The 23511-nt window shown below is 41.0% G+C and overlaps 1 protein-coding gene across 2 annotated transcripts in view; it reads right to left on the bottom strand.

Annotated features, from left to right (window-relative positions):
• Window positions 1-20745, bottom strand: part of KIFBP (kinesin family binding protein) — a 39164-nt gene extending 18419 nt beyond the window's left edge. Inside the window, exons 1-2 of one of the 2 annotated variants that reach the window (XM_032608976.1) lie at window positions 20232-20745; window positions 13448-13546 (exon numbers count right to left, since the gene is read on the bottom strand). In XM_032608976.1, coding sequence (XP_032464867.1) covers window positions 13448-13546; window positions 20232-20657 — 525 coding nt within the window. In that variant the 5' untranslated portion in view covers window positions 20658-20745. The remainder of the gene's footprint in view (window positions 1-13447; window positions 13547-20231) is intronic. The other variant, XM_032608975.1, reaches the window with a different exon arrangement.
• Between the last annotated feature and the right edge of the window lie 2766 nt (window positions 20746-23511).

Here is a 23511-nt window from a genome sequence, read left to right as displayed (position 1 = left end):
AGCTCACACCTGACAAAATTTTAACTGCTGTTGCAGGTGAACTTCAAATACACACACACACACACAAAAGTCTACCATTTTGCTTTTAGAGATGTATAATTCTTTAAGTATTTTAAGTCTTAATTTTGTCTGGTAAAGAAAAGCTCTTTTGAAAACCTACATAAGCATGACAAAAACCAAAAATGTATACATCCTGAGAGCAATACTGTTCTAAACTGACCACTTTAGTACACTGGCAAACTGGGCTGCATTTTTCTATCCAGTTTATGTCAAAATACAAGCTACCTGTTCTTAAAAGATGACACTTTCAGGATGACATCTGAAAAATCAAAGTTTTTAATATTCTCAAGGGGACAAAAGATATACAGATTATACCCTTTCAATACAGGGACACTGAAACCAGTGATTCCATTGTTTATTGCCTTGGGCAAGTCACCCCATCTCTTGTGCTTATGTTTCCTCATCTATAAAATAAGGATGGGACTTCCCTGGTGGTGCAGTGGTTAAGAATCTGCCTGCCGGGACTTCCCCGGTGGTCCAGCAGTAAAGAATCCGCCTTCCAATGCAGGGGACGCGGTTCGATCCCTGATCGCATAACTAAGATCTCACATGCTGAGGGGCAACTAACCCTGTGTGCGGCAACTAGAGAGAAGCCTGGGTGCCACTACTAAAACTCTACGCAGCCAAAAAAAAACCTGCCTGTCTGCCAACGCAGGGGACTCGGGTTCGATCCCTGGCCCAGGAAGATCCCACATGCCGCAGAGCAACTAAGCCCGTGAGCCACAACTACAGAGTCTGTGCTCTAGAGCCCGCGAGCCACAACTACCTGAAACCCACGCACCTAGAGCCCATGCTCCACAACAAGAGAAGCTACCACAATGAGAAGCCCACACACTGGAACTACGAGTAGCCCCTCCTCGCCGCAAGTTGTGTATATCACATATAATCCCATCTGAGGCCTTCCAAAAAAGCAGAACTACTTAACCACTGCCTCATTCTACTTCTGTGAGGATAGGCTCCTCAACTTTAAACTGAATTCACTAAACTCCAAATAGCAGCCATGGTTTCCATTAAAAAAAAAAAAATGTGACCTTACATTCTGGATGCAAACACTAAAAGCATCACAACTTGGGGGACTTCCCTGGTGGTCCAGTGAGTAAGACTCAGAGCTCCCAAGGCAGGGGACCCGGATTTGATCTCTGGTCGGTGAACTAGATCCCGCGTGCATGGTGCAACTAAGAGTCCACATGCTGCAACTAAGAAGTTCGCATGCTGCAGTGAAGATCCCACCTGCCGCAACTAAGGCCCAACGCAGACAAAAAAAAAAAAAAAAAAGACACCACAACTTGGGTCCCTAGAATTCACAAAAAGTAAAAATGACTAAGCCAGGAAGCAAGGCACAAGGCAAACACAATAGATAAACTGTTCTTCAAAGACCTCCTTAAGAAGTTTGAGGGCTGTTTTGTATGCTTAGCCCTATCTTGATGAGAGAAATTAATCAATGTATTTTTTATGTACATCACTGTTATGACCAGCACACTTCATCCTGTAACACTAACAGTCAAAATAGTCTCCTCGGGCTTCCCTGGTGGCGCAGTGGTTGAGAGTCCGCCTGCCGATGCAGGGGACACGGGTTCGTGCCCGGTTCCGGGAAGATCCCACGTGCCGCGGAGTGGCTGGGCCCGTGAGCCATGGCTGCTGGGCCTGCGCGTCCAGAGCCTGTGCTCCGCAGCGGAAGAGGCCACAGCAGTGAAAGGCCCGCGTACCGCAAAAAAAAAAAAAAAAGTCTCCTCTCTTAACTAAAATATAGGTATAATTAAGTACAAAGAGTTTTGCTATGTGTTTTATGTTTCCATAATAATACCAGGTTTTTTTGGCTGCATTGGGTCTTTATTGCTGCGCGCAGGCTTTCTCTAGTTGTGGTGAGTGGGTGCTACTCTTCGTTGCAGTGTGCGAGCTTCTCATTGCGGTGGCTTCTCTTGTTGTGGTGCACGGGCTCTAGGCGCACAGGCTAGAGTAGTTGTGGCACGCGGGCTCTAGAGCGCAGGCTCAGTGGTTGTGGCACACAGGCTTCGTCTCTCCGCAGCACGTGGGATCTTCCCGGGCCAGGGATCAAACCCGTGTCCCCTGCATTGGCAGGCAGATTCTTAAGCACTGCACCACCAGGGAAGTCCCTTTATACCAGTTTTTAATGAAATATTATAGGTGTTCAGTCTCTTCACATTTTAAACTAACAATTTCATGAGTAAGAGTGTGAGCCTAACGTCACCTAACATTTCAGTCTGGCTTTGTGGTGTTCTGCTCCTCTTAGCACTTTAGGAGGAAAATTAAAACGCCAAGGTAGAAGATCCATGACTTTTAAAATTCTGCAATTTGGGGATATATTTCTCAGAAAAAAAGTATTAAGGGCTATAAACACATATTCTAAATGTACATTCTAATCCAATCAAAAAATGGGCAGGAGACCTAAATAGACATTTCTCCAAAGAAGAAATACAAATGGCCAACAGGTACATGAAAAGATGCTCAACATCGCTAATTATTAGAGAAATGTAAATCAAAACTACAATGAGGTATCACCTCACACTGGTTAGAATGGCCATCATCAAAAAAATCTACAAACAACAAATGCTGGAGAGGGTATGGAGAAAAGGGAACCCTCCTACACTGTTGGTGGGAATGCAAATTGGTACAGCAACTATGGAGAACAGTATGGAGATTCCTTAAAAAACTAAAAATAGAGCTACCATATGATCCGGCAATCCCATTCCTGGGCATATATCTGGAGAAAACCATAATTCAAAAGGATACATGCACCCCAGTGTTCACTGTAGCACTATTTACAATAGCCAAGACATGGAAGCAACCTAAATGTCCATCAACAGATTAATGGATAAAGAAGAGGTGGTACATATATACAATGGAATACTACTCAGCCATAGAAAGAGAATGAAATAATGTCACTAGAGCAAGATGGATGCAACTAAAGACTATCACACTAAGTGAAGTAAGTCAGAAAGAGAAAGACAAATACCATATGATATCACTTACATGTGGAATCTAAAACATGGCACAAATTAACCTACCTACAAAACAGAAACAGACTCAGACATAGAGAACAGACTTGTGGTTGCCAAGGGGGGTGGGGAGGGAGAGGGATGGACTGGGAGTTTGGGATTGGTAGGTGCAAACTATTGCATTTAGAATGGATAAACAAGAAGGTCCTAATGTATAGCACAGGGAAATACATTCAATATCCTGTGATAAACCATAATGGAAAAGAATATTAAAAGAATGTATATATGTGTATAACTGAGTCACTTTGCTGTACAGCAGATTGGCACAACTGTAAATTAACTATACTTCAATAAGAGAAAGGAAAGGAGGGAGGGAGGAAGAAAAAAAGGAAGGAAGGAAGGAAGGGAGGGAGGGAAAAGAAAAGAAAGAAAAAAGGAAAGGAAAGGAAAGAAAAAAGAAAAATAAAATAGATAACCAACAAGGACCTACTGTATAGCACAGGGAACTCTGCTCAACATCTGTAATAACCTAAATGGGAAAAGAATTTGAAAAAGAATAGATACTTGTATAACTGAATCACTTTGCTGTACACCTGAAACTAACACAACATTGTCAATCAATGATACTCCAGTATAAAATAAAAATTAGGGACTTCCCTAGTGGTCCAGTGGTTAAGACTCTGCGCTTCCAATGCAGGGGGCCCGGGTTCAGTCCCTGGTCAGGGAATTAGATCCTGCATGCTGCAACTAAAGATCCCACACATGCCATAACTAAGACCCAGCACAGCCAAATAAATAAATAAATGTTAAAAAAAATATTTTTTTTTAATAAATAAAAATTAAAAAAAAAACTAGGGACTTCCCTGGTGGCACAGTGGTTAAGAATCCGCCTGCCAAGGCAGGGGAAACAGGTTCGATCCCTGGTCTGGGAAGATCCCACATGCCATGGAGCAACTAAGCCTGTGCACCACAACTACTGAGCCTGCGCTCTAGAGCCTACGAGCCACAACTACTGAGCCCACGCCCCACAACTACTGAAGCCCGCACACCTAGAGCCCATGCTTCACAACGAGAAGCCACCGCAATGAGAAGCCCAGGCACCGCAACGAAGAATAGCCCCTGCTCATCGCAACTAAAGAAAGCCCGTACACATCAACTAGAGAAAGACCCAACGCAACCAAAAAAAAAAAAAGAAAACCTAAAAGTACATTTTAAAATTTCTTGTGGGTGTAATTAACATGTTGATTTGCTCCAATCTTTCTCCTCCAAGGAAAGCTTGTCATGCGTCAGGACCATATTTTATTCATATTTGATTCCCCTGCATTATGCATAGTACCTGGCACAAAGTAAAAATAAATGTCTAGTGAATTAAACCGACAAAGCCAATAGGAACGCTTCGTCTATGCACTCTGCTTACAGCACATTTCTTTTATCTGCCATCATTATTTTGGTACAGATATGGAGTCCTCGCTACACTACACAGTTCTTAAAGGAGCACTTCATACTTGTGTTTTAGACTAAGTCCAACTACTAAGGAAGGCAGTAGGATATAGTGGTTAAAAGTGTGTGGTGTGGAGTCAGACCACGTTAACAATAGGTTGTAACCCCAGCTTTGCCACTTACTGGTGTGTGGACTTCGGCAAGTCATGTAATCTCTTGTGCATCTGTTCCCTCATCTATAAAATAATAAAAATATCTACCTCTTGGGCTTCCCTGGTGGCGCAGTGGTTAAGAGTCCGCCTGCCGATGCAGGTGACACGGGTTCGTGCCCCGGTCTGGGAGGATCCCACATGCCACGGAGCGGCTGGGCCTGTGAGCCATGGCCATTGAGCCTGTGCGTCCAGAGCCTGTGCTCCGCAATGGGAGAGGCCACAACAGTGAGAGGCCCGCATACAGGAAAAGAAAAAAAAATCTACTTCTTAAGTTGTCGTGAGAATTAAATGAGTTAAAATTTGTAAATCACCTATAACAGTGTCCACAAGTGCTACTGTAAATGTTTGTTAAATAAAGTATCAATAAGTGGGAATACATCAAACATTTAAAAAAAAACTTCTGCACAGCAAAGGAGACCATCAACAAAATGAAAAGGCAACCTATCAAATGGAAGAAAATATGTGCAAATCATATATGCAATAAGGGGTTAATATCCAAAATATATAAAGAACTCATTCAACTCAATAGCCAAAAAAAAAAAAAAAATCTGATTAGCACATGGGCAAAAGATCTGAATTTTTCCAAAGGAGAAATACAGATGGCCAACACACACATGAAAGCGCACTCAACATCACTAATCATCAGGGAAATGCAAATCAAAACCACAATGAAATATTATCTCATACCTGTTAGAATGGCTATTATTAAAAACACAAGAAATAACAAGTGTTGACAAGGATGTGGAGAAAAGAGAACCCTGCTGTACTGTTGGTTGGAATGCAAATTGGTGTCACCACTATAGAAAACAACTGGAGGTTCCTCAAAAAATTAAAAATAGGGCTTTCCTAGTGGCGCAGTGGTTGAGAGTCCACCTGCCGATGCAGGGGACACAGTTAGTGCCCCGGTCCGGGAAGATCCCACACGCCGTGAAGCGGCTGGGCCCGTGAGCCATGGTCGCTGAGCCTGCGTGTCCGGAGCCTGTGCTCCGCAACGGGAGAGGCCACAACAGTGAGAGGCCCGCATACCGCAAAAAAAAAATTAAAAATAGAACTACCATGTGATCCAGCAATTCCACTTCTGTTTATTTATCCAAGGGAAACAAAAACACTAACTTGAAAAGTTATCTGCACCCCATGTTCACTGCAACATTTACAATAGCCAAACATGGAAACAACTTAGTGTCTATCAATGGATGAATGGATAAAGAAAATGTGTATACACACACACAATGGAGTATCATTCAGCCATTAAAATAAAGAAGAAGAGGGCTTCCCTGGTGGCACAGTGGTTGAGAGTCCGCCTGCCGATGCAGGGGACACAGGTTCGTGCCCCGGTCCGGGAAGATCCCACATCCCGCGGAGCAGCTAGGCCCGTGAGCCATGGCCTCTGAGCCTGCGCGTCCAGAGCCTGTGCTCCACAACGGGAGAGGCCACATCAGCAGTGAGAGACCCGTGTACCGCAAAAAAAAAAAAAAAAAAAAAAAAAAAGAAGAAGGAAATCTTGCCACTTGCAACATGGATAGAACTTGAGGATGTTATGCAAAGTGAAGTAAGTCAGACAAGGAAAGACAAATACTACCAGTGATCTCACGTGTGGGATCTTCAACCAACCAACCTCACAGATACATAGAACAGATTAGACTTGTGGTTTCTAGAAGCAAAAGGTTGGGGGGGTGGTCAGAAAGGGCAAATGAAGGCAGTCAAAAGATACAAACTTCCAGTTATAAAATAAATAAGGCCTGGGGATATAATGTATAGCATGGTGACTATAGTTAATAATTCTATATGATCCAGCAATCCACTCCTGGGCACATATCCAGAGAAAAGCAAAACTGGAAAAGATACATGCACCCCAGTGCTCACTGCAGCACTATTTACAACAGCCAGGATATGGAACCAACCTAAATGTCCATCGACAGATGAATGGATAAAGATGTGGTACATATATACAATGGAATATTAGCCATAAAAAGGAGCGAAATAATGCCACTTGCATCAACATCGATGGACCTAGAGATTGTCATAATGAGTGAAGTAAGTCAGACAGAGAAAGACAAATATTATATGATATTGTTTATATGTGGAATCTAAGAAAAGGGTACAAGGACTTCTCTGGTGGTCCAGTGGTTAAGACTCTACCGTTTCCACTGCAGTGGGTATGGGTTCAATCCCTGGTCAAGGAACTAAGATCCTGCATGCCGTGGGGCACGGCCAAAAAACAACAAAAAAAGGTACAAATGTACTTATCTACAAAACAGAAACAGAGTTGCAGGTGCAGAAAACAAACTTATGGTTACCAGGGGGTAAGTGGGGGGAAGGAATAAATTGGAAGATTGGGATTGACATATACACACTACTATATATAAAATAGATAACGAATAAGGACCTACTGTACAGCACAGGGAACTCTACTCAATACTCTGCAATGGCCCTTATGGGAAAACAATCTAAAAAAGAGTGGATATATGCATATGTATAACTGATTCACTTTGCTGTACACCTGAAACTAATATAGCATTGTAAATCAACTATACTCCAATAAAATTTTTTTTTTAATTCTGTATTGTATATCTGAAAGTTGCTAAGAGAGTGGCTTTTTAAAAGTTCTCACAAGAAAAAACTGTAAATATGTGTGGTGATGAATATTAATAAGACTTACTGTGGTGATCATTTCATAATATATACATATTTTGAATCATTATGTTGTACACCTTAAACTAATATAATGTCATATGCCAATTATAACTCAATTTTAAAAGATTTAACATAAAAGAGCAAAAAATTAGCAAGAAAACACAAACGAGTAAATAAATGTAAAAAACCATGAACACTTTCAAAAGAGAAAATACAAACAGAAAATAAATTTTTTAAATTAATCTCTTTAATCAAAGAAATTTGAGTTAAAATGAGACCATTTTGCCTATATTAGCAAAGATTTTTTTTTAAAGCTATATAAGGAAAAGTTGTGAAGGAGATGAGAATTCTCATACACCAGTGGAGTAAGGATACATTAGTAGTCTTTTTGGAAAGCAATTTTATAATGTGTGCCAAATGCTTTTAAAATGGTCATCTTCCAAATACTGCATGGTATCATTTGTACGTGGAATCTTAAAAAAAAAAAGGTGAACTAGAAACAGAGAGTAGAACGGTGGTTGCCAGGGGCTGAGGTGATGGGGGAAATGGGGAAATGTTTGGCAAAGGGTACAAACTTCCAGTTATAAGATTAATAAGTTCTGGGGATCTAATTGTACACCATGTTAACTATAGTTAATACTTCTGTATTGTAGGGACTTCATTGGTGGTCCAGTGGTAAAGAATCTGCCTTCCAATGCAGGGGACACGGGTCTGATCCCTGGTCAGAGAACTAAGATCCCACATGCCGCAGAACAACTAAGCCCACACGCCACAACTACTGAGCTCGTGCACCTCAACTAGAGAGCCTGCATGCCACAACTACAGAGCCCACGCGCCCTGGAGCCCGCATGCCACAACTAGAGAAGAGAAAACCCACAAGCCACAACTAGAGAGAAGCCCGTGCACCGCAATGAAAAATCCCGCATGCCTCAACAAAGATCCCGTGTGCCGCAACTAAGATCCGATGCAGCCAAAAACAAATAAATAAATCTTAAAAAAAAAAATACTGTACTGTATACTCAAAAGTTGCTAAGATAGTAAATCTTAAATATTCTCATCACAAAAACAAAAAAAAAGGTAATTATGTGAGGTGATGGAGGTGTTAACTAACCCTGTTATGGTAATCATTTGCAATGTATCTGTGAATCAAATCATCACATTGTACATCTTAAATGTACACAGTAGTATATACATCAAGTATATCTCAAATCTGAAAATAAATGAATGAATCAATGTTTAAAATCCCTCTGGCTTATAAGATTGTGTCTCTTTACCACCCCACCACCCAAAACCTACTAATAAATAACTCTTCACAACTACATTTTCTTTTTTATTATTCTATATTTGAGCAATTTTATGGAGAAAAAGAATCCCTTTAATACACTAACTATTTAACTATAATATTACCTTGGAAGGTAGCATGGTAGAGTAGAAAGAACCAAAGTTTGGGGTTATGAACCATATTTAAATTCTGATTGTGTCACATAGTATATGCTAACCTCACTGAATCACAAACTCCTTACCTATAAATGAGAATAACAGTACCTCTTTCATAGTATTGTTGTGAGAATAAAATGTAGCCTGCTTAAGCACTCAATAAATACTAGTTTTTATTAGTTACATCTTCTAAAACTAAAATGTTAGTTTTATGAAACTAAAATGTTAGTTTTTATATCTAGTTCATCTTTGCAGGGCCTTACCTGCAATGTTAATATAGTTGTAATCAAGGTGTACATATTATACCCCTTTTCCATGTATTGATCTAAATATTTATCATTTTAATGGTTATATCACATTCCCTTGCTAAGAATATCATAATTTATTTAACCATTCTGCAATTATTAGATAGTGTATTTTTAGTGACTCTGCATTAACTACTTTATTATCTGATCCCCGTAACACTTCTGTATTGTTGAGACAGGAGGGGTATCCCCATCTTACAAATGAGGAATAGGTGGCACAGAAAATTTGAATTCTCCCAAGTCAGTTCATTACAACCAAAGTCAAACTAGAAATCCCAGGTTTCCTATCTTCAAATTCAGTGATTCTCCACTCTGTTTAGATCTCTCCTTTATCTAGAACTACATTTTGTATCTACAGATTTTTAAAAATGACATTCTAACTTCTACCACCATTAGGTCAATAATTTATGAAATATTAAAAATATTTTTATTCAGAATTATTAATTATTGACTGATACCAAACAAGTAGAAAACCATATAAGCAATTAAACTTCTCCCACTGAAAACTATCTTACATATTTTAAAACTGAAACCCTCCATTAAATTCATTCAAGCATTCCCACGGCAGTAACACTGTTCTTTTTTTGGTTGATCTGGCTGAACAAGGCAGAATATCATTTGTTATCAAGAAATAGATACTGTTGTAGATGCTGCAGTGAATATAATAGTAAAAATATCCTTGTTGTCCTGGAGCTTATCTTTCCAGTACTGAAGATGGGTGATAAATAAATCATTAAAATGAATATGTTAGTGATAAGTGCAAAGCAAAAACAGCAGGAAAGGGGGATAGGATAGGAAGTGCTGCGGAGGGGTGGTCTACAGTGTCAGATGAGTGGCCAACGAGTTCTCACTAGATGGGAGATGTCTGAGTCAAGATCTAAAAGAAATGGGGCTTCCCTGGTGGTGCAGTGGTTAAGAATCCGCCTGCCAATGCAGGGGACATGGGTTCGAGCCCTGGTCCGGAAAGATCCCACACGCCGCAGAGCAACTAAGCCCATGCGCCTGCGCTCTAGAGCCTGCGAGCACATCTACTGAAGCCCGTGTGCACCTCAACGAAGAGTAGCCCCCGCTCTCCGCAACTAGAGAAAGCCCACACGCGCAGCAATGACGACCCAACACAGCCAAAAATAAACAAATAAAATAAATAAATTTATTTTTAAAAAAATCTGAAAGAAATGAGGGAGTGACCCAGGTAGATATCTAGGGGAAGAGTGGCATTAGCAGAGGAAACAGAGAAGGGCAAAGGCCCTGAATTGGGAGCTTGTCTGCTGTGTTTTAGAACAAGATGGCCAGTATAGCTAAAACAGAACAAGACAGGGGAGAATAGTAGATGAAATCAGAGAAATAATGGTAGCCAGATCAGAAAATGAACTTGCTGGTCTTCAAGGGTCTTTGGAGTCTGAGTAAGATGGGAAAACCACTGAAAATTTTGAGGAAAGGAGTGATGTGGTCTGATTTACCTTTGAACTGAAGGGGGTATGACAGCAGGAAGACCAACTAGGAGACTACAACAAGAGATGATGATAACAGCAGTGGTCTGATTCTAGACAGAATTTAAAAGTAAAGCCAACAGAATTTGCTGACGTATTAGATAGTGTGAGGAGAAGAGGCATCTCCAAGGTTTTAGGCCTCAACAACTGAAGAAAGAAGCTGGTGTTTATAGCAAGCAAGGTAGGGAGAGGAAGGCTATCAGAAACTCAGTGTTAGTAGTTTTAGAGATACCTACTCCATAAAAAGTACAAGTGCCAAATCAGCAGTTGGACAGACAAGTCTGGAATTAGAGAGGTACAGACTGGGGATATAATTTGGGAGTCATCAGCACAGAGATGATATTTAGAACAAGGGAATGAATGCAGATGGAAAGAGAAGACATCCAAACACTGAACTCTGGGTACCCCACTGTTCAGAGGTTGGGGATATAAGGAGGATGCAACAAGGACTGAAAAGAAGGAAAAACAGACAAGCAGAAGCTAAATTTAAAAAGTATGTCAAGGAAGAGAGACTAATCAACTGAGCCAGAGGCTAGATTGATCAACTATGCCAAATGCTACTGATAGGTCAAATAAGATAAGGACTAAGAATTTACCACTAAATTTGGCAAAGTATAAATCACTGGTGAACTTGATAAGACATTGATTCTTAACCCTGGACTTGAAAAACCTCAAAATATCTGGTTATTTAAAGAAGTGCTTGGGACTTCCCTGGTGGCGCAGTGGTTAAGAATCCGCCTACCAATGCCGGAGACACAGGTTCTAGCCCTGGTCTGGGAAGATCCCACATGCCGTGGAGCAACTAAGCCCGTGTGCCACAACTACTGAGCCTGCGCTCTAGAGCCCGTGAGCCACAACTACTGAAGCCTGTGTGCCACAACCACTGAAGCCTGTGTGCCACAACCACTGAAGCCTGCGTGCTTAGAGCCCATGCTCCGCAACAAGAGAAGCCACTGCAATGAGAAGCCTGCGCGCTGCAACGAAGAGTAGACCCCACTCATCACAACTAGAGAAAGCCCACATGCAGCAACGAAGACCCAAAGCGCCAAAAATAAATATTAAAAAAAAAGAAAGAAGTGCTACACATAGCCTCAAAACAAAATTAACTAAATCCATTTTAATTTTAGAAGACTGCCACGTTTTTTTTTAATAGACTTCACTTTTTAGAGCAGTGTTAGGTTCACAGCAGAGCTGAGTGGAAGGTACAGAGATTTCCTATCTACCTCCTTGCCCCCAAACAAGTATAGCCTCCTCCAGATTGACAAGTGGTAGGTAAAATTTACTAAGGAAATGAACGGTAACACAGTGGTGTTACAAAGTTCACCTTTGTAGGACCGTGACCCTCTAAAGTAAAAGTTTTCAATTTAGGCTCTCCAGAGCCCTAGAAGTTCTACAGCATCTCTTTTGTACTACCACAACGGGGAGGGAAGAAGGTATCTGTAGTGGATTGGGCTCAGGGTTCTTCTGATCTGTTTAACCAGAGTACCTCAATCAGTTTTTACATACTGTATTTCAGAAGGGTTTTACAGTTAAAAAAAAAAAAAAATTATTGAAAATCACTGCCCTGAAGCAGTGGTTCTCAAAGTGCAGTACTCAAACTAGCAGCAGCACCTGGCACCTTGTTAAAAATGCAAATTCTCAAGTCCCAACCCAGACCTACTGAATCAGAGTCTGGGGATGAGCATTGTGTGTTAACAAGTCCTCCAGGTGATTCTGATGCATGCTGAAATTTGAGAACCAGTGCCTCCAATATTTCAGATATTTTGCTTAGGTAGTTGTTTGCCTTCCTTTAAGCACTGCTATCCTCAGTGGAAATCAAAACAGAAATTTTAGATTATAGATGAAAACATGCAAATATCAGTATTTTAGGATATCAGAATAATATTTCTTACACAATTATTAATTATTAATATTTCTTACACAATATTTGGATTAAGGCTGCCATTAGACCTTATCCAAGGGTTATTTTTAAGAACTCTGAAGTTGGGCTTCCCTGGTGGCGCAGTGGTTGGGAGTCCGCCTGCCGATGCAGGGGACATGGGTTCGTGTCCCGGTCCGGGAGGATCCCACATGCCGCGGCAGCGGCTGGGCCCGTGAGCCATGGCCGCTGGGCCTGCGCGTCCAGAGCCTGTGCTCCACAACGGGAGAGGCCACAGCAGTGAGAGGCCCGCGTATCGCAAAAAAAAAAAAAAAAAAAAAAAAAAAAAAAAAAAGAACTCTGAAGTTTTTAATATAAAATAATTTCAGCTATTAGATGACCACCTAGACAGCTCTATAGAGAGGTCCCAAAGTATACTGAAAAGTCATATTCCAATATTATGAGTGAGGAATTCTTAATGTCAATTCTTGACTAGTTTCAATCAAAGATTAAAATTTAGGGACTTCCCTGGTGGTCCAGCGGTTAAGACTACAGGCTCCCAATGCAGGGGGCCCAGGTTCGATCCCTGGTCAGGGAACTAGATCCCACACGCCGCAACCAGAAGTTCCCGCACACTGCAATGAAGATCCCACGTGCCACAACTAAGACCCAGTGCAGCCAAACAAATATTTTTAAAAAAAAAAGATTAGGGCTTCCCTGGTGGCACAGTGGTTGAGAGTCTGCCTGCCAATGCAGGGGACATGGGTTCAAGCCCTGGTCTGGGAAGATCCCACGTGCCACGGAGCAGCTGGGCCCGTGAGCTACAAATACTGAGCTCTGCGCGTATGGAGCCTGTGCTCTGCAGCAAGAGAGGCCGCGACAGTGAGAGGCCCGCGCACCGCGATGAAGAGTGGCCCCCGCTTGCCACAACTAGAGAAAGCCCTCGCACAGAAACGAAGACCCAACACAGCCAAAAATAAATAAATGAATAAATAAATTTGAAAAAAAAAAAAAAAAAAAAAAAAGATTAAAATTTATCTGACATGCAACATACCTCTTTCATATACTGATTATATAGAGCTTCTGATGATTCTAGATAAGCTTGTGCAGTTTCAATTTCTTCTCTTTCAGACCACAAGATACCCAGGTTATTCTGGAAAATAAAGACAAATAATGACAATATAAATCTTCCAATGAAGTAGTTTTCATAGTTTCAAAGTCAATACTTACCTATCAGATAGTATCAATACCACAGTCTGATTAACCATGAATTAATTATTCATAATACTACTGTCCTTACGTCGTGGGAGGCAGCCACTAAGATGGATTCCCTGGTGATTCCTGCCTCCTGGTGCTCATGCCCTGTATAATCTCTTCCCCTTAAGTCTGGGCTGGATTTAGTGACTTGCTTCTAACAAATAGAATATGGCAAAAGTGATAGAGGGTCTCTTCCAACATCAGGTTACAAACCACTGTGGTTCCATTTTGGGTGCTCCCTCTTGCTTGTACTCTCTGAGGGAAGCCAAATGCCATATTCTGAACAACCCTATGGATAGACTCACATGGTCTGGGAGGTCAACAGCCAGCAAGGAATCGAGGCCCCTCAGACCAACAACCTGTAAGAAACTGAATCCTGCCAACAACCACGTGAGTGAGCTTGTAAGCAGGTTCTCCCCAAGCTGAGCCTTCAAGTGCAGCCCCAAGCAGGCCAACAATCTGATGAGAGACCTTGAGCCAGAAGCAACTAGCTAAGCCATGCCTGGATTCCTGTTATAATAAAAGTTTGTTGTTTCAATCTGCTACATTTAGGGGTACAATGTTACATTTTTAAAACTAAGCCAGTTTTTCCCCTGCCACAGGACTCTTCATCAGACTCTGTATAGGGAAAATCAAGCCTGTTTACATGGTCAGGATTCAAGACTAGCTCCCCTTTAGACGGGTTACTCTGCCTCCCAACGCTTGTGACAGGCTTTCAGGCACAGGGATACCTCTGAGGCTGGGCTTCCAACATCTTTTGCTTACCTCCCTAGGGAAGGGAACAGAATAAGGAAAACAAAGTTTTTAAAGCAAATTCTTAACCTGGGCCCAAGGACCCACAAGTTACCCATGAAGAGAATTCAGAGTCTATGAATGTAGATGGAGAACTATTACAAACTTATTTTCACTATGTCCTACGAAACAGTATTACAGTACCTGGGATTTCTGTGGCCTACAGAAGTGAAAAAAATCTTCATATTACAGCTTGCAGATATCTCAAAATACCATTTATATTCATTAGTACTTTAAAATTATGGAAGTTATTAGACACAGATGTTATTTAATGTGTTAATAAGGAAGCTCATGTATCACTATATCATACATTTGTTTTAAAAAATATTTTAGTAACTTCTATGTTATTGGTTTCTTTTATAACCCCTACATTTTATTTTATACATTTAAAATCATTATTCTGTTTCATGAAATACAGGCTTCAGTAGATTGCAAAAGGGGTACATGACACAAAAAAACATGTTTAGAAACCCTACAGTTTAAAGGTGACATGATCACTGCCCTGAAACACAGACCTCTGGTCTCATGGCTTCATGTAATATACCTATTCTATAATTTTTTTTTAAGTGACTTGATCAGTTCTCAGTGTCTAGGACTGCAGGTAGGTCATAGTGATAAATTACTGAGATTGGGCAGTTCTCTCCTCTATATTACTTATGCAATCCTTTGCGGTACCCTGGGGAAGCTTAAAGGGCTCTGGCCCACTACTAATTTACCGATTATTCTGCCCACCTAGCCTCAGAGAATATAATCTCCCTTAATATTCATTTCTTGAATTTAGAAATGAATCCACAAGTCACCTTTTCTCACTCCCTAGGTCAGCTTATTTTTCCTCTGACAACAGTCCTTGAGATACTCCATTTGGCCATGACACCAGCACAACCCCAGCAGACTGTACCTAGCCTAGACAGATTAGCGACACACTCACTACCAGGAACTGGTTAGCCACATTTACTCTATTTTGACGGGATGGTGATGCATTTAGGCTGCTAGATCCAGGGTAGGCTGTGCCACAGAAAGCAACAACTCTGGTGTGTGATAAATCTTAAATCAAGTAGAGACCCTAGAGTGTGTCTATAAACGACTAAAGGCTTTTTTTAACCATAACCTATTGAGGTCCTGAAGTTAAGGACCATGCAAGGGATCTAGAACTGATTTGATTTTTCAAAATTAATAGTGTTAATGTTTTTTTCAGTGTTTACTCCACATAGGTGACTGCTTTTGACATTCTACATGAATTATTTTTACAATATAAATCCCATAATACATCAGAAAGTACTGTATCATTCACAAAGCAACATCATGTTCTTGCCCTTGGGATAACAGAATAGGTAAGGAAAAAAAATAAATATAAAACAAAAACTGCTAAAAAAAGTACTACTGGTGACTTCTACCAAAAATGTAAGGAAAAAATAATACCAACTCTACACAAATTCATCAAGAAAAGCAAAGAGGAAAGAACACTTCCCATCTCATACTAAACCAAAGACACAACAAGAAAACTACAGACTGATAACCTTCATGAACAAAGATACAAAAAATATTAACAAAATTTTAGCAAATCCAGTCCAACAACATATAAAAGGGTAATATTTTACTTGTTTGGCTTGGCAAAAACTCCAAGTGGAGTTTATCACAGGAAAGAAAGGTTGGTTTAACATTGGAAAATCAATCAATGTAATTCACCATATTAACAGACTAAAAAAGGAAGAAAAAAAATCATCTCAGATGCAGCAATGAAATAATGACGTGGATTGAAAGAAGTCAGACCAAAAGAAGAGTATACACCATATGATTCCATTATGAAATTCTAGAAAATGTGGTGGAGGAGGGCAAGGAGAAGGGAGAGAGAATAAAGGAGTGAGAGAGGAATTACAAAGGGACACAAGGAAACTTTTAGTGGTGATGGATATGTTCATTACCTTGATTGCAGTAACTGTTTCATGAGAATATAAAGATGTCAAAGTTCATCAAATTGTATACTTTAGATACGTGCAGTCTATTGTACATCAATTGTACCTCAATAAAGCTATAAACACACAAAAACTGCCCTCCTTATATATATGTATCCTGGCAGTGGGGAGAATAATCTACTAATTTGTCAAGTTAAATTTCACTCAGGAAATGCAAGTGTATATTGCTGATAGCACAAATTAGAAGGAAAACCAGATAAAAACCATTCCTAAGGCCCCCTTCTTCTGGGGAAGGTCTTCCTTGATAATCTAATGTGGGTCCAGGTCCTGTATATCTATAGTTTCCCAGAAAGGAGACACCAGATTGAGACAAAAGAGTCAGAATATCACAAATTCCCATGGACTGATACTTTCAAACTTTTTCCTACACATACATACACACACACAGGTAGTCTTTTGCCAAAATGGAATCACTCTATGTAATTCCAAACATGCCTTTTAGTCTTCCCTCTCCTCTTAGTATTGATAGTTTTGGTTAACAAGTATAAATCATTATTTCTAATGGCTGCATATTGTTCTTCTGTATGGATGTACCAGTATTTATTTAACTATAGATCTCACTAATGTTTAATTTATTCTTTTTTTGAAACTAACAATGCTGTGACAAACATCCATGTTAACCTACCTTTGCATACCTGTCTCAATATTATTTTAGAATATTGATGTGAAATTTTTAAGTCTTTTTTTTTTTTTTTTTACTACTTATTTATTTTTGGCTGCATTGGGTCTTCGTTGCTGTGCATGGGCTTTCTCTAGTTGCGGCAAGCGGGGTCTACTCTTTGTTGCGGTGCGTGGGCTTCTCATTGTGGTGGCTTCTCTCGTTGTGGAGCACGGGCTCTAGGAGCACGGGCTTCAGTAGTTGCGGCTCGTGGGCTCAGTAGTTGTGGCTCACGGGCTCTAGAGCGCAGGCTCAGTAGTTGTGGTACACAGGCTTAGCTGCTCCGTGGCATGTGGGGTCTTCAAGGACCAGGGCTCAAACCCGTGTCCCCTGCATTGACAGGCGGATTCTTAATCACTGCAACACCAGGGAAGCCCTAAGTCAAAGTCTTGACTCAAGAGTTTTGATACCTACTGATCTCCAGAAAGTTCTATGAATTTATATTTCCACTAGCGATAATGCTAATGGGCAGTATCCATCTCCTCATAGTTTCTCCAACAATAAACGTAACCAATATCTTTAATAATCTCTGCCAATGTGATACAATTTTTCTATCTCATTCTTTCAGTTTGCTTTATTAGTAGTGAGGTCAAATCTCTCATCATATATAGCAAATATTAAATGTAATAAAATGCTATAGAGTGGTAATGCCATTGGAATAAACAGATCAACTGAACAGTAGAGTTCAGAAACAGACTAGCATAAGCCCAATCTAATTAAAATACTACTGTTGTACCTCCCAGTCTAGTTCCAGTGCATTACTTTTCTTTTCATATTTTTATATTCACTTTTCTTTATTCTTTCAGATAAACATATTCATTTTGTCCAGTTCTAAGAAAAAAGAAAGCCTATTGTGATTTCAGCAGGAATTGCATCAGACCTATAAATGAACATTAGGAAAATGATATGTTTAATCTTGCCACCTAGGAACATGGTATATCATTCCTTTTACGATTATCAGTTCTATTACCCCAATACTCTTTTTGTAAATGCAATTTCTAAAAATAATATTTTAACAAGTTTTTGCTTATATATAGAATATTACTGATATTATATATTTACCTTATATCCTCCTGTTTTATCAGACTGATAGTTCTAAGACTTTTACAGTTGATGACTTTAGGTGTTTTAGGTATATAAGGATCACATATAAAAATGATGATTTTGGGGGCTTCCCTGGTGACGCAGTGGTTGAGAGTCCACCTGCCGATGCAGGGGACACGGGTTCGTGCCCCGGTCCGGGAAGATCCCACATGCCACAGAGCGGCTGGGCCCGTGAGCCATGGCCGCTGAGCCTGCGCATCTGGAGCCTGTGCTCCGCAACGGGAGAGGCCGCAACAGCGAGAGGCCCTCGTACCACAAAAAAAAAAAAAAAAAAAAAAAAAAGTTGATTTTTATTTTTAAAGATTGATATTCTTATTTGCTTTCTATACTGTTGCAACGGCCAGAACATCTAATCAAGGTTTTGTTCCTGGTTTTAGTAAAAATATCTCTAATAATTCACCCTTCAGAAAAGGCTGACTGTTCAAAATACTGTAATTCATTGAGCGTACGATGTCACAAGTTTTAAGACACATTTTATGTATCAACAAGAAAACATTGCCAAGAAAATTATGACACAAAATCAATCAGCTGTAAGATGGATCCTGATTTCAGAGATATTAATATATTTAAGAACATGCATATTAAAATCAATAAAATACAGCAAATACTGGAGATCCTATATTACATTAAGGAAGGTTTCTAATTCAATTTTTGAGATATTGAAGTACTCTTTTTAATGTTCATTAAGATTTTAGGCAGCCAAATGGTTGAAGAAAATTTCAAATAACTGAGATTTTGTTTGAATTCAATATCTTATGGATTTCATTAGATCATTCATCCACTCAACAAATATTTAGAATGGGCCTATTATGTGCCAGGGACTGAGATTACAAATAGTGAGCAAAAAGAGATATAGTTCCTGTTATATGTAGCTTTTCATTTAATTGGGCCATGATAACAGAATATAACCTATACAATTTCCTTTTTAATTCTGAGGTTTTTCTTTGAGACCTACTCACCATAAGATCAATTGTGGTAAATGTTCCCTGGATCACATATACTAGGAACTTGAACTACTGAATGTAAGGGTTTGTGAGCTTACTTAAGCAAAGTACCTGACACAAGAAGTTCATACAAGGGCTTCCCTGGTGGCACAGTGGTTAAGAATCCACCTGCCAATGCAGGGGACACGAGTTCGAGCTCTGGTCCAGGAAGATCCCACATGCTGCAGAGCAGCTAAGCCCGTAAGCCATAACTACTGGGCCTGCGCTCTAGAGGCCGTGAGCCACAACTACTGAGCCTGCGTGCCACAACTGCAGAGCCGGTGCTCCACAAGAGAAGCCACCGCATTGAGAAGCCCGTGCACCGTAGTGAAGCGTAGCCCCCACTTTCTGCAACTGGAGAAAGTCCGCGCATAGCAACAAACATCCAACGCAGCCAAAAAATAAATAAGTAAATAAATTAAATATACATAAATAACTTTAAAAAAAAGTTCATACATATTTGTATTCTGAACTGTTATGTTCCTGACCACAATGTCAGACTTATTTCTTAATAAACCAAGCACCATATAAATAGAAAACAAGTATTTTAAGAATTCAGAGGTAGGAGGAAGAGGTCAGTTCAGAACAAAATGATCCAAAGAAAGTTATATATAAGTATGAGGTGAGTCTTGAGATCGGTTTTGAAGAACAGGCAGGAATTCCCTGGGAAGCAAACGAATGACTATGGCAAGAACAGAAACGTAAGATTTTAGATATTTTGTTTCAAATTAAGAATGTACTCTGGTCATTCTTTACAATTTCCTTGAGACCTTAAATTAAGAAGTAAATTACCTTGGATTTTTCTTAACAGAATGAACAGGATTTGGAATGGTGGAGAGTTGGAGGGTCTCGGGAAACCAACGCGTTGACCACGACTACGCAAAGCAATTAAGTAATGCTGGTGGAGTGTGCGAAGAGGGTGGAGAGGGAGTTTGGAAGCCGCTTATCACAAAAGTGCGAACACGTGGGGACAAATCGTGTCTTATACGTTTGCCTTTGGTCTCGGCAAGAGTTGGGGCCCCTCGCCACCCACTGGCCTCCAGCCAACACCAGGGCCGGGCTCGCTCTCACCTGAGCCTGGATGTAGAGTGAAACGCAGTCGTGCGACAGTCGGTACTTGCGCAGTAGCCTCAGGCATTTCACCAGATGCTCCTCCCCCGCCGACAGCTCCTCCGTGTCGATGTGGTTCACCCCGAGATGGAACTCAATAACCGCCCGCCTCACTGCCCCCTGGGCGACGGGCCCCTCGGCCTCCACCAATTCAGCCGGCAGTCCCAAGGCGTGGTCCCCTGCGCCCAAGCTGTCATCGGCCTGAGGTCGCTCATCCTCGTCTTCAGGCGCAGGGCCCAACAGAGCCTTGACCTCTTCCAGCAGCGCCCGGGCGCTGTATTTGGATTTGTACGGTTCCTTTTCCGGGTTTTTATGCAATTCTACCCGAGACAAGGCTAGCGCAGCCTGGAATTTCTCACGAATCTCGGCCCACGGAGCATCCGCCATAGCGTCCTCCACAACCTCGGTTTCCTCAATGTTTGCAAACAGGACTCCCGCCTTCCTTCTGCTTTGCGACACTTCACCTACGGCCCCCGACAGCCCTACGCCTGCGCACTGCAGAACGCTATCCAATGACGTCCGCCAGGGGCAAGGCAATATGCTTGGCAGTGACCAATGGGAAGGCGTAGTAGTCACCATAGCAACCGTTGTCATGGAAAGGAACCTGTCCTGGCGATAGTCCCACTTCCAGCCCCGCCCTCTGCGGTGGTGAGTCTCTCTCTTGTTGACCCGGTGAAGTTGTAGATGCTTAAAAATATCGATTGACTTCAGCAGATCACAAGGAAATATTGTTTACAAACATAGCTGGTTAAGTACTCTCGTTAATTGATATAAGCTGAAAGGCAGAAACCTTTTGACAGTATATAACCCAGCCCATCACTGGATAAAAATGTAACAAGGATCCGTGTATTGTTATTAATGCATAGCTTCGGGACTTCCCTGGTGGTCCAGAGAAAAAGACTCCGCGCTCCCAAGGCAGGGAACACGGGTTTGATCCCTGGTCAGGGGACTAAGATCCCACATCCCACATGCCGCATGCCACATGGCGCGGGCAAAAAAAAAAAAAAAAAAATACATAGCCTCTATGAATGTAAAAAGCACTGAGTGATCGAAAAGTATTTTCACTTCAACCCTGAAATACAGGTTGTAGGGATATGTACAACATCTCAAAGTAATACAAGAGTTAAGTGCCAGAGCTGTGACAAGACACTTCAAGCAAGGCTTTGTCCATTACATAACTTTCCAAAATTATCGTCAAATACGAGGGGCGGGGGCCAGGCCGGAGAAGGTTTGCTCTCAAGAGCTGGGTATATAAAATACTTTGAGATACACAAAGGAGCACTGATTTTGGAGGCTCATAGACACAAAGTTTGAATCTCAGATCTGCTTCAAACTGATTAGCTTCTAATTTTCTAAGCTTCAGGTTTCTCAAGTAAAACATAAATGATAATATTACTTATCTCTACAGAATAATTATTAGGAATAAATGAAATTAAACACCTGTCCTTTATAAATGTTAGTGCTCCTCAGGATTCTTTCCTAAATTCTGTCCCGGGGAGATCTTACCCACTTCCAAGACTTTCATTACATGGGCTGCTCACTTCCAAAACTTGGGTCTCCAGGCCAGATGGCACTCTGGAGCTCTAGAATGTAATATTCATCTCTCAACTGGAACAACTGCTCCTGAATGTCCCACTGACTCCTGTATATCAGTATGTTCAAATTGGAACTAATCAGTTTCCTCTTCACATACCCCTTCCCTCCCACACCAAAATTTGCTCTTAAGTTCTGCATCTCAGTGAGTGACACCACCATACACCAAGCTGATGATTTCGTACACTCACTCTCCTTTCTTCTCTCATCCTTAAATGTAAAACCCAGTACTAGCCACCTCCAGTCCACCTTCTAAAAAGCTCTTACATTGGTCTACTTTTCATCTCCAGTGACTTAGACCATCATCTTCTGAATTACTTTTAACAGGTACTCTTGCTGCCAGTGTGGCTTCCTATCAGAGCATTTCCCACACTTCAAATGACTAATTCGTTCATTCAATAAATATTTAAAATGCCTGTTATTTGCCTGGCACTGTTCTAGGATCTGGAAATTCAGCAACTAAAAAACTTTCTGCCCTAGTATAGGGAAAGACATTAAATAAACTATAATGTCAGATGGTTAAGTGTTATGGAAACAAAGGAGGAGATAAGGAACGTTAGCAGGTGAGGCAAGGTTGCTTTTTTAATTTTATTATTTTTGGCTGCATTGGGTCTTTGTTGCTGCGCGCAGGCTTCCTCTAGTTGCAGCGAGCAGGGGCTACTCTTCGTTGCAGTGCGCGGGCTTCTCATTGCAGTGGCTTCTCTTGCTGCGGAGCACAGGCCGTAGGTGCGCAGGCTTCAGTAGTTGTGGCACATGGGCTTAGCTGCTCTGCAGCATGTGAGATCTTCCCACAACTACTGAGCCCGTGGTCTGCCACAAGAGAAGCCATCTCAATGAGAAGCCCGCGCACCGCAATGAAGAGTAGCCCCTGCTCGCTGCAACTAGAGGAAGCCTGCGCGCAGCAACAAAGACCCAATGCAGCCAAAAATAAATTAATTTTAAAAAATCAGTAGTGTAAAAAAAAAGTCATAGTAGGTGCTCAGTATATATGTGTGACTAGGAAAGTGGTTGGCACATGATTAATAATGGTCTATCATTACTATGAACCAGTTAACATTCTATATTTAAATCATCTAATCCTCAGAACTCTGTGAAATACTATTATTATTCCCATTCTGCAGATTAGGAATTGAAGTCTAGAGAGATTAATAATTTATCAAAGGTCACATACAATAAATAGGCAGTTTTGCTCCAGAGCCCACACCTTTAATCATTATGCAATACTGTCTTGTAGTAGGAGCTCAATAAACCACTGTGATACACAGTGCTGACCTCAAAAGACCTAGCTGGAAGAATGCCCAGATGAAAACTAAAATAGCCCAGACGAAAATTAAAATAAAGATTTTTTATAAATGTAAGGATAAATCCTTAGACAGACACACCTGAGAAACACAAAGACACAGGACTAGGAAACTCAAGATGGGAGAGTTCTGCCTGCCATTTGGGGAACAGTCCCTGTGGAAATTGTCCAATGAATGGCACAGAGTACAGGTCACCGTTAACACAGTGACCTGACATTTAGGCAATGATCACCTCTTGCTGTTAACATCAAAAGACAGAGGGACAACTGGACACTGGGTACACTTCTCGATCTAATTATCTATTACGTTAGATGCAGGGGGACAAGGAGCTTGTAAAGTGACAGATG

The sequence above is a fragment of the Phocoena sinus genome, chromosome 16 (genome assembly GCF_008692025.1).
Source record: "Phocoena sinus isolate mPhoSin1 chromosome 16, mPhoSin1.pri, whole genome shotgun sequence".
Lineage (NCBI taxonomy): Eukaryota > Metazoa > Chordata > Mammalia > Artiodactyla > Phocoenidae > Phocoena > Phocoena sinus.
The sequence above is the reverse complement of the archived record's forward strand: the minus strand, read 5'-3'. Positions and strand labels throughout refer to the sequence as shown.